Genomic DNA, 12,375 nt, shown 5'->3' with positions numbered 1-12,375 from the left:
CAATAAAAAAAAATTATAGAGGAAGATTGAATAAATTATCGACTATTTAAAGAAAACTATTTAATCTTACTAGACATTAACAATTCCTAAAAAAAATGATAATAAAACTGTTGCCTATAAAAGTATACAATCTCCAATAGTACACATTTTATTAAGAAATACAATACAAAAAGAAATTCTCAGCAAAATTCCTGATTGGTGCAAAATACTTTGTACCTTCATAATGAGATTTCTTACCAAATATATCATTTCCCTAAAGATTAAACTCAACAGCAACTTACAAGACAATAATATCTCAAAACGTTAAGAAGTAAGATAAACAACATGTATGTATGTATCAGACGAAACAATTATTATTAAATCACACAAATTCACAGACTTCGGATACTTTAAAGTGAATTAATTTTAAAAATTTACCCACAATATCTATAAATTTACATCACTAGTTTTCATATCACATCCGATGTAACTTCACTAGTGCCAACACTATCAATCAATAGATCGATTTTTGTAGGAAGTTTCTTTAGTTGTTCATCATTTTCCGACGTTTCGCTTAATATTTGCGTTTTCTTATCTTCTATATGATTAGCGAATGTTGCCTGTCCAGATTCCTTCGCTAGTTCCGACGCTATGCCGAGTAGTTCTTGATCGTCCGATTTTGACAAGGCCAGAGCGGCTTGGTACGGATCGCCTAAGGCTAAATAACTATAAAACAATTTAAATACATATATTGAATACAGGAATTTTAATAAATTCATTATGACGTAGCAACGTTTATCAAAATAATATGATAGTTATGATTTTTATTCAGATTGATTCTTCAATAAACTTACCACACCGCAGCCATACAAATGTTGCCAGTTTGTAAACAATCAGTTGCCCATTTCTTTAACGTGTCCTCCGCTATGCTGTCCATATGCCTGAGATTTCGGATTATCTTAATTAAATAATAATCGAATTTCCAACTATACTACTCATTATACTTCAATATACCTTCATTATTTTATGTTATCATTATTTATAGAATTTATATTGAAAAACTTTCAAACAAAAACAGTTACATAAAGTCATTATTAAATTATATAAAAATATTTGGACGGACACATTGATGACTGTAGAGAATCTATTTTCAGAACCACGAGCAGATTTTGACGGATCTTTACATAGTGATCTACAATTTAATGATTATTATCAAATGAATTCTATGGTAAAAATTATTAACTGTCTGTAAATCATTTTCTTCTATCAAAATTTTAATTTCATGTACCTGACCCTCGCCAATATGTAAGCCTCCTTGAACAGTCTCGCGTCTACGAGTGTATGTACGGCGGCTCGTACGTCGTGTGAACACAGCTGAAGACACGCCTTACGGTAGATGGCGCCACCGTACTGTTTGTTCTCTATCAACCAAATCGATACAATACTAGTTGTTTCGTTAATAAAATATTACAAAAATAATCATATTGCATATTCAAGTTTTAAATACTTAAAAAGTTTAGAATCTTTGAATTTGTCTTATTGGAATATTTTCTTCCAATAAATTCATTACCGCTAAGCTTCTCTTCCTCTCCTTTAGCAATCATTCGATCGATTTGAGCCAAATACATTTGCGTTGCATCTTTCCAAAATCTAGAAAAAATAAATTGAAAATATATATATATATAAATATTTAAATGATTGAGTTAGTAACTTTTTGTTACGTATGGATATAGAAAGATTAATTTATAACAAAGCCGTAATATTAATATGTGCTAAGTCCAAGTTTTCATCTTTTCACTTTATGGTAAGAGTTTTTCGTTTCTTTTTCAATAAATTATCTTCGTTAATACTAAAAAATGCGAAGATTTATGAATAAAAAACTGGCCATGCTTCATATGCAAATTTGGACTAAGCAGTTGTGGGTATGTATGTATGTATTGTGAGTGTTCTAAATACTGCGTGGGTATGTATAGTACGTACTTGTGAGAGACGGTGGGGGCGAGGCTCACAATGAACGGGCAGAGCTCCCCGCGGGTGGCCGCTGACGTCACCATATCGGACATCTGACCGCGGAGCACGTTCAGCACAACACACGACTCCCAACGGTTACATGTGGAGTGACGAGCCACTGGAACACGTGTCATTGTTATCATGGTTTCTGGTAGAGCAATTTATATAATATATTATGTTAGATACAGCATTAGTCCAAGTTCGTTTCGTCACACTACATACAGGGAATTAGCAGTTTTTTATGAGACATATTGACGTAGATTATATTCAAAGCGAAACGAAAGCATTCCGTAGTGTGAGGATTCAAACGTGCTCCAGGCACACAGCATGGCGCAGTATGGTAGCTATATGTATACGGAGCTTAATTCCGTTTGCGTCAGATCTACAAAATGTCTCTTACTTTCCATGTCCAAGACTTCGTTCAAATCATTCGTTGTACCGAAAATCTTTGTGAATTCCACGATTTTTTCCTCTGCCTCCTTCCCTTCGACGTTTTCTTCCACGACATCAGGTTGACCGTTAGCCGCCTTCTCGTTTGTTCCATTTCGGTCGCTCCAATATTTGACTAGCATTTGTCTCACACTGTACACAGTGCATGGCGATATTTGTTTACTAATTATAGGTAAGAGGAATTTCTTTGGTGCTTTGGTGGACGCTTTCGTATCGAAGGTGGTAGCGACTTGTTCTTCACCTTTTTCCAATTCTTGAATTTCAGCCTTTTTAGTCTTAGTTTTTTTCGCGGCTCCCGGAGCCATTTTGCGAAACATGTCTGAAACATTTTTGAACATTTATGACTGATAGAAAATTATTCTATAAGAAGTACGGCGTACACTAATAGATAAATCGAGGAAGAAAGAAGTATATTAATATTTTAAGGGATGATCGAAATTTGTTGTATGCAAACATTCCTCTTTGAGATAAAGGAAAAGAAATTTAAAACTAAATATAACTATCTGGCTCCTCCATAACATGGTCGAGTTTATATTTTTTTTAAATCCGTAGATGATCCAAAAATAAGATATCTCACGTTTCATGTCGCGGTGAACTGTACTCCCATAGGACCATACTATTTTTATGAAAGATTTGAAAAATCACTACTTCGTTTTGTTTCCTATGTTCCTTAAATTCGTATATATATATATATGGAAAAATAATATTTAAGATGTAAATATATTGAATAAAGCAAGAAGTCTTCTTACCAGTATAAACATCTGTTGTATGTCTGTCCACTTGCCACAATCTCAAACAACAGTCGGACCCGCTTGACATTACTACATTGGACAGTGATGGAAATGAGCTCCAACATGCACTGAGCGCGGCGTGGCAATGACCTCCGAAAATATGAGTACATTCACCAGATGAGATATCCCAGATCTGGACAAAAAAAATGTTATTGAACAACATTTAAAAAAAAATCACAATTTGACATTATTTAACATTGTCTATACCCTTTCCTGCTATTCCTATTCTGAGTTAAAAAAGCCGTTTGCAAATTAAGCGAAAGTAGCAAATAAAACCATAAAAAATATAATTTTGATCAGTACACACTGTGTACCTCTCTATTAATGTAGGTGATGGAAGGGAGCAGTAGGGAAAAAATATATTGCAACTTATATTATATGGACTTACTCGAACTGTGGTATCATGTGAGGTCGACAATAGCTGGACATCGTTGTGTGGATTCCATGACAGCTGTAGCACGGTCGCCGTGTGACCAGACAAAGTTTTAAACGGGTGTATTTTAGGACCGTCTGAAAAGATATGAATATTAAGATATTTTTTTATGTCCTTTTGCACTGTATATTCTGCCAAAGCCAGATAGAAAATGCGAATTTTTAAAGAGAACACGTGATATCTGTCGTAAATGAACTATTATTTTACAAAATTCTATATTTTTTTCTAATTTTTCAGTAATACATCAATCACAAAAACATTATGGAATAAACTATAAACACATTATGTTCATCTCCTAATTTTTAACAGAGCTGTAATATTGAAACGATTTATATAACTTTCTTATTTTAGGGCCAAAAAAAATCCAGTATCTTAATATATGATGTATATCAAACCTCCTTTGTCATTATACTCCACGATTACAATACTGCACGCTTTATCAAGAGACGAGACAGCTATTAAGTCTCTATATATAGAATCCTCGCTGGATGTAGATGTCTGCTGAGGGTGCCATTCTGTAGTGTATATCATTTTGCTGAAACATGTAATTAACATCATTAATTTAATGAATTAACAGTCCCGTAGTAATTTGATTTTTATGTATCTTAGAAATTAATATTTAAAAAAAAAATCCCTAAAAACGTAAAAGATGGCAACACCGTACCGATGTAACGGTAAAAATGTATAGAATGTTAAAATTGTGTATGTGGGCACGGTAGCTTAGATAGCATATCAACTCAAATGCTACATTACGGAGTTTGCAGGTTTGTATCCTACTTTTGTCTTATCTGACTCTTTTCTTATAGAAAAATGGCTTTTTATACCCAAATATAAAAGACGCAGTTAAAATTTCATTGGTGTCAGGATCTAATACAGCCAAAGCCCCATTAACTCCACCACACACTAGACCTCGGCTATGAAACAACACTGAACTCAATTCCCATTGCTTTCCTTCAAATTGAACTTTTATTGGCATTGGATCTGTAAAGTAATTATTAATAAAAAAAAATATGAACAAAAAAAACATTTTTTTATTAAGATTCAGTTAATATTTAAAATATTATGGTGTTTGAGTAAGATTTTACAAATAAATAGATAACAGACCAACAAATTTAGAAAATTAAATTTAGCGTTTATCAAAAGGATTTAATGGTCTTATTGTATAGCCTGTGCAAATTTATTGTAAAGCTAAGGAACGTGTGCTCTTGTGTAATTCTACGCACCTTTATCGATAGCATCTGTGTTATAGACGACCAGTTTCCCTCCACCGCAGGCATAAAGTTGATCATTCCGTCCCCAACACAAAGAATACACTCCACCTTGTAGTACTGGAAGTAATGTTCTGGCCGGCCGCTCTGTCTTACCACTTGTATCAATCAAACCCACCTTTAATATTATTGTTGACATTATTTATCAAATATATATATTTATATATATATATATATTTATTTATGATCTGTGCATCTACTAATTTAACTATAAACTTTATGTCAAACAGCGTATTAATAAAATACCTTGCTACAGTAATCTTATTAATATTGTTTGTGTATATAATAGTTGAATGTATGAAAAATTGTTTTAAGCCATTTAATGTCATTAATCTACCAACCCTGGCTTCAGCAGTACCAAAGGCAAGTAAATTCTCTTTTGTGGGATGCCAAGCAACCGTCAACACCTTGCCTTGAACATTCTGCCAGTATGAAGTCACATGACCCATAGACAATTTGCTGTCATCTTCTACAAGCGTATCTGTGTTCCAAATGCGTACAGCCCCATCACCTACACTTACTGCTATCCTGGTATTATAAAAAATATATATTAATAGTATATTATATGTCTATCCAGTATCTTTCTAGCTAGGAAATAGGATTTTTCTACCTATTAAGTACTCACTTCTTAGCATCATAAGGACAGTGCTGTATGGAGTATACAAAGCCTCCACAGGTGTTGTGCACAGATATCTTTTCCTTTCTTTCCATAGAATAACAGACAATGTTACGATCTTGCGCAATCGTCCAAACTAGCCAATCATCTGAACCATTCGAATTTTCTGTTTGGACACGAGGCGCGTTAGTTGCGATCGCGTACAAACCACGTTTGTGCAACGAGTGGATTATCTGCCAATCTAGTTTGTTCCTACTGAAATATCCATACCCATGATGTTATAATATAAAATAATTACATTAAAGTTTATGCAAATATAAATCAAAAGAAATCCAAATCGGTGCAAATCAGTATTGAGCAAAATAACACAGTTATAATTCCTCTCACATATTATATTATATAAACTATAATTTAAATTTAGGAAGTACCAGTCTATCTTCATTGGATTGCACTCAAGCAATTGACTTTTTCCATCCGCGATGAGCAATACATCAGGCTTGTACCATAATAATGTTGTTGCTATGGGACCTTTACTCCTATGATTCTTGTTCACGGCGTTTGGTACAACACAAGAACCTACAAGTTTCCCCGATTTGGACCACAGCCTTACGCCCCTGAATATGATTAAAAAAATAAAAAGTCATTGTCTATATATAATTTTTTTTGAAAATACGCTCTACTATCTCCCATTCATAAAAATTAAAGCACTACCACAAATTAATAAAAATTTGTAAAATTATAGCTAACCAAGATTATCAACAAACCCGTATTTCCCGATAGTAGCCAAGAGATGTTTGTGCAAATGAGAACTACATTCTTCCATTTTTTTAGCTTGTGTTTCTTCAGTAACCTCTGCTGCATTTTCTGTTTCATGCAAGTCATCCCCGTCTGTTTGTATTTCATTAACATCTGTTTTATTTTCACCACAATCATTACTGTCTACATGCGTCTTATCCAATGCATCAACTAGAGTTGCTATTGAAGATTCCTTATCATTTTTTTTATTTATTATTGCCTCCTTTAGTTTTAAGCACTCAGCCAAAAAGTCACCGGGAGGTGTTTCTTTTTTCAACTTCACTATGATGTCGGTCGGCTGAAACTTTTTATGACCAAATTCATCTGCTTCATGGTCTTTGTATATATCAAACATATCATCTTCCTGTGCAATGGATTCATCAAAGCTGTCTTCTGGAAGGTTCTTTGATATTCCTGAATCATTTAAATCTTCTTCAGCATCCTTTAATTTTAATTTATCTAATTTACTTTCTAGATGTGTACGATTTTGTGATTCTTTGAGGGTCTTTTTAAGAATCACCTCATATTGTGGACACCATGATAAATTGATTATCTCATCATCCTGACCCCTCACCTTATAGACAATTTTGCCATTCCCTGAAATGGAAGTCCTCACTTTAATTTACTATTTACTAAAAAATAACTTATATTTAAATGTTTAAATTCTCTGCAACCAAATAATAATGAAAATTTGTCAAATAAAAAGGGCATTAATTATGTTGTTTAACTTACCATTTAAATCTAAAACAAATACAACTCCCTGTTTTGTTCCCACGGCAACATTTAATGGTGTGTGCTGAGAACATGCAACACAAGTTGGCTTGAAGCTTTTTAAAAATTGATTATAAGTCTTGACAACATTGGATTTCAAATCCCATTTCACGATATTACCATAGCCTCCCACTGTGATGGCAAACACATCCGTACTATAACCTAGACCAGCTACATCCTGAAATCAATGTAAAAATAGCATCTGTGCATTACAATAACATAGAAAATAAAATTTAAACATCACATGTTTAACAGAAATGGGTGTTACTAAGTAATTTATAAATGAAGTTCCATAAATAGCTCATTTAATTAAATTATCTTTGAAATGTATAATATAAGACAAATTTAAGTCCGTTATATCATTAATAAGACATACCTCTTTATCATTATAATGAATTTCATGACTGAGGGTAGATTTAAGTCTTAAAGAGTTCTTAAAATGTTCTAAGTTCCACTGCTTTACACAACCATCAGCACTTCCAGTTAAAACTAATTTCTTTTCTGGCCATTCCTTTGAAATGTCCACACTTGTGATCCTTAAAAAAAAAAAATATGTTAATTTCCGACATAAAATTTTAAAAATACAGCAGAAGCAGAACTTACTTTTCTAAATGTGCTTTATTCATCACATGAGCTCTATAAGATTGATTGTGTTTGAAAACTCCATCGTGTTCAGAATGTAACGGTTCTAAGATACAAAGGCTTTTAATGGGCCCGCCATAAATAAGCCATCCATCATGAGAAATCGCTATCACAGATGCTTGGAACCAATTTGGCGACGGAAATATTACAGTCTCGTCCATATCAAAATAATTATATTTGGATAGTTTTAAGTTCTTTACTTTCAGAAAAAGGTGCAACTGTACGGACCGGCAGATTTGAGTTTAACTTGTCAGAGCACAATTCAATTATTTGGTTGAATTAAATACACTAACTGCTGTCTCTTGATTTGTCATAGTGACATTTTGAAATTGATAAATATCGTTGTTAGTTACAACTTACAATTGTCAGATTCGAGTACACGGCTATATATCTCGTTATAGATATTATATTTATATTAAAAACTACAGTTGATTTATATTAAAAATTGCAATTAAGAATATTCTCGTTTTTTTTTCATCTAAATCTCCAATTTAAAAAATCAAAAGGAAAAAATGTGACAGACACCTTCAAATGACAATGACAATGACAATCAGTCAGTAATCAACTCAGTTCTTTACAAAGCGTAGGTCGTAGAATCAGTTCCGATTGTTTGTAACTGTCAATAAATACTAAAGTCTGTGACCATTATTCTAGAAATTACTGTTACAGAGAGTGAAAAGATTAATATTAAATTTTTAAAATATAAGTAAACTTTACACAATTCAAAAATGGCCCACTACAAGGGTGCAGCGTCCGAGGCTGGGAGAGCCATGCATCTCATGAAAAAAAGAGAAAAAGCTCAACAGGAAATAGAGCTGAGAAAAAAGAAAATAGAAGAAGATCTTAAGATTGATAATATTGAAAATAAGTTCGCAACTCATTATGATGAAGTGGAACAACAATTAAAAAGCTCAACTATAGGTCTCGTAACATTAGATGAAATGAAAGCAAAACAAGAACATATAGTACGAGAACGAGAGAAAAAGCTTGCTCAAAAAAAGGCCGAAAAGGAAAAAGAACGACAAAAAGAAATAGAAGCAAAACAATCCCAAAAAAATAAACAAAAACGACAGGTAAATAACTGGCAGATTTGATACAATATAAAATAGTTACACAAACATATATTTTTTTAATTTTGATGATGTTTACATTTAATTTGAATATTTACTGATAATATATGGATCAATGCATATTTATTTTACTTTAGATTCAAGCACTTTCATTTGACTTCAATGAAGGAGATGATGATGATGATGATGCTGAAGAAGAAACTCCATGGAAAGAACAGGAAGAGACGGTATATTATTATTTCCAGATATTATATCAATCTATATTTTACTCCCATTTTTTTTGTATAAATATAAAACCTTTTTGTTTACAAATCCATTTCTGTAAGAAATAAGATTTACTTATTATCATGCATTACCTTCAATAAGAACGGCGCAAAAGTTAATTACATAAAAGTAATTATTAAAGGAACATATTCCAGGTATGTAAAAAAATAAAAAAGAATCCAGATGTAGATACATCATTTTTACCTGACAGAGAAAGGGAGGAGGCTGACCTGAAATTGAGAGAGGAATTAAGGCTAGAGTGGGTCATGACCCAAGCCAGTCTCAAAGATGAACCAATCACTGTGACATTCAGCTATTGGGATGGTTCAGGTCATAGGCGTAATGTTACTTTAAAAAAAGGTAATAGATACATACATAATCATTAAAAAATTTTTTGTTGTTATCTCTTCAAACAAAACTTGTATATGCAAAGTTTATGAAATTTTTTTTTTCGTAAGGAAATTCAATCTATCAATTCCTACAAAGATGCTTGGATACATTGAGACCTGAATTTAGTGAATTGAAAACGGTGTCCGCTGACCAACTCATGTATGTCAAAGAGGATTTGATATTACCTCACCATTACACTTTTTACGATTTTATTGTTACAAAGGTATGTAATTTCTATTTATTCTTTAACTTACTACATAGTAAAATAAAATTTGTTATTGTTCTTTTATATTTTCACTGACTGATTTTTGTAATATTTAAGGCGAGAGGTAAAAGCGGTCCATTATTCCAATTTGATGCATCAGATGATATAAGATTAGTTAATGATGCCACACAGGAAAAACAAGACTCTCATGCAGGAAAAGTATTACTAAGGTTTGTGACATTGAATAAAAAAGTTAATTAAATTTACCCTAAAATATTTATGTATATATACTTTCTCATTAACAATACCTTACAAATTTTCAGGTCCTGGTATGAAAGAAACAAACATATTTTCCCAGCGTCAAGATGGGAACCTTATGATCCAACTAAGACATACTCTAAATATACTGTTAAAGGGAAATAGAAACTTTACAAACATTATCAAGCAATAAATAGCTTTAATATTTAAATAAATTTTTATTGTACAAATTTACAATTCTATTTTTTCCTTGCCATATGCAATAACCATAACAGAATCCATTTTCAAGCATTAAATAAATAATATATTAAGTAACACATTCTATAAATAATTGAATATATCTATTTTATATTACATATTATAAACTTAACTTACAGCTTAAATAAAACTAATTCTAAAACTTAAAAACGAGGCTTTATGTAGTATTTTTTTTAACAGGCAACAATTTTTTCTAATTGCTGCCATTTGGTATCTTCCAGCTTTCTCAAGAATTTTTCTATAACAGGAGAGTTTTCCTTTTCCTCAATAATTGGAGGTGAATGTCTTTGGAAGTGTATAATGGCTGCTAGAAGATTCCATATGGAGAATTCTGGCCATAATACATCAGTGAAGTACAGTACGGTATTTGATATCTGAATAAAAAAACATTGTATATTATTGTTAGGAAAATAAATGCCCATGTGGACTTCAAAATTGGGCTCAGAGAGAAATGTTTGGTGTGTGTTAAAACAATAGATTTATTGACAAATCAACAGAGGCATCACCCGTTATATGACTTCTGCATAACAACTTCTATGCTGTGAACCTTAATCTGTGTTCCAACTACATTTCTGCAAACTCTCAGTAAAATCTGTTGAGTAGTTTTTGTCACAAGAGAAACAAACATCCATACAAACAAATTCGCATTTTTAATATTAATAAGATTAGTTTACCTGCCATAACATAAAATCTGATAGCCGAACCTCTCCAGAAGTACGAACTAAAAGATCTGGCTCCCCGAGATCTAATGCCTGTGACATCAAGTGTTCGTTGACATCATCAGGAGATATTTCTTTACGTTTCAAGCCATCCACTATATGAGAAGCCGCTCGACTAATTTCATCACGACCTGTAATAATTTACAATAAATGTTAAATATACAAATACAGCACAGAGCAAATTTCTTACATTTTTTAATATCCTATGTGTAACTATGTTAGACCAAGGAGGTATCTAATCTTTTTGATAGTGCTCTTGCTCTATTACAAAATCTGTATAAGATGTGTTTATATATTGATGAAAAACCATAAATAATAATGATAATATTATTTTACATGTTAAATTTTTTTTTTATTTGTTTAAATTATAACACATACCTTTTAAAAATGTAGTGGATTTCAATAATATCTCATATAATACTAATTTTGAATATATACAAATCTCTACTAAAACTATGAACAAGAATGAAAGTTTAGCTGTAGGCTAAAGATGTATACGTTTTTAATAATATAAATTTTTGACTCACCGGTATAAGCATATGCAATATTAAGTTGCAGCTTGTTATTATGTTTCGTAGCTAGCATTACTTTAGAAATTAACACTTGTAGATCATGTGGAAAAAGACAGAGTCGGCCAGCAACATTCAATCTTACTCCCCATTCATTTATTTGATCGCTAAACAACAAAAGTAATACAACATAAAATTTTTATTATAGTACCAGAATTATTTGGAAATATAAGTAAAACAAAATAGGTACATTTCATCTAAGAGGCGCTGAAATTTTTCTCTTGCTAATTCTGTTAATGCATCAACTTCTTTTTTGCTTCTCTTAAAGTTTTCAATACTAAAAGCATACACTGTCACTTCTGGAATCCCTAGATCTAGACACCACTGTAAGTAAAGATGAGAAAATTTAAAAACATATTCAAATTCTTGTTTTAAATAAAGATTTATGTAGAGGTACCTTTAAGCACTCTGAGAGCTTATCAAAGCCCTTATAATGTCCTACAGTGCATTCAAAGCTGTTTTTCTTAGCATATCTACGATTTCCGTCCATAATAAATGCAATATGTTGTGGTACTCTTCCAGTCTTCACAACTTTAATACAAAACAGTTGAAAAAACGATACACAATTATCTTTTATCCACGTCGTCATTTTAAAGTATTTACTTATTAACACAAGCAATCTCGGTTTCAAGCAAAATGTGAGATATATTGACTGACAATTAAAAATGAAGAAATCAGAATATTTATGTAACTATTATTTTGGTAACAAAATATAATTAGTCTTACTTTTATACATCAAAAGTCACAAAACGTAAGTTTTGACATCTTAGGTAACTTTTATCATTTTTGATTTAAATGCAATATTCGTATATAATAAAACTATTTTATTTCTAAATTAAAATACTGTTTTAGTAATATTTTTTTCAAATGCAATACACTAAGTAATT

At 31.7% G+C, this 12,375-nt stretch overlaps 3 protein-coding genes across 3 annotated transcripts; 1 reads left to right on the top strand and 2 right to left on the bottom strand.

The window, feature by feature from the left end:
* Nucleotides 1–45: 45 nt before the first annotated feature.
* Nucleotides 46–8,092, bottom strand: LOC116766226 (gem-associated protein 5-like). Its single transcript, XM_032656009.2, has 18 exons — nt 7,717–8,092; nt 7,490–7,649; nt 7,075–7,291; nt 6,312–6,939; nt 5,976–6,161; nt 5,557–5,802; nt 5,273–5,459; nt 4,887–5,049; nt 4,488–4,644; nt 4,059–4,198; nt 3,619–3,740; nt 3,189–3,363; nt 2,390–2,758; nt 1,960–2,107; nt 1,550–1,629; nt 1,268–1,400; nt 834–920; nt 46–705 (listed from the first exon to the last, which is right to left on the bottom strand). The coding sequence occupies exons 1-18, from the start codon at nt 7,914–7,916 to the stop codon at nt 450–452; spliced, it is 3,654 nt and encodes a 1,217-aa protein (XP_032511900.2). The 5' UTR covers nt 7,917–8,092; the 3' UTR covers nt 46–449.
* A 227-nt stretch (nt 8,093–8,319) lies between these two features.
* Nucleotides 8,320–10,179, top strand: LOC116766446 (protein FAM50 homolog). Its single transcript, XM_032656286.2, has 6 exons — nt 8,320–8,828; nt 8,963–9,052; nt 9,245–9,449; nt 9,548–9,702; nt 9,802–9,914; nt 10,008–10,179. Exons 1-6 carry the CDS (start codon nt 8,484–8,486, stop codon nt 10,105–10,107), a joined length of 1,008 nt encoding a protein of 335 aa, XP_032512177.2. The 5' UTR covers nt 8,320–8,483; the 3' UTR covers nt 10,108–10,179.
* Nucleotides 10,122–12,186, bottom strand: LOC116766447 (dehydrodolichyl diphosphate synthase complex subunit DHDDS). Its single transcript, XM_032656287.2, has 5 exons — nt 11,886–12,186; nt 11,679–11,812; nt 11,447–11,595; nt 10,875–11,050; nt 10,122–10,574 (listed from the first exon to the last, which is right to left on the bottom strand). Exons 1-5 carry the CDS (start codon nt 12,075–12,077, stop codon nt 10,374–10,376), a joined length of 852 nt encoding a protein of 283 aa, XP_032512178.2. The 5' UTR covers nt 12,078–12,186; the 3' UTR covers nt 10,122–10,373.
* Nucleotides 12,187–12,375: the final 189 nt, after the last annotated feature.

Source organism: Danaus plexippus, chromosome 15 (assembly GCF_018135715.1).
Source record: "Danaus plexippus chromosome 15, MEX_DaPlex, whole genome shotgun sequence".
In the NCBI taxonomy this organism is placed as follows: Eukaryota; Metazoa; Arthropoda; class Insecta; order Lepidoptera; family Nymphalidae; genus Danaus; species Danaus plexippus.
This window is presented reverse-complemented; position numbering and strand designations above follow the sequence as displayed.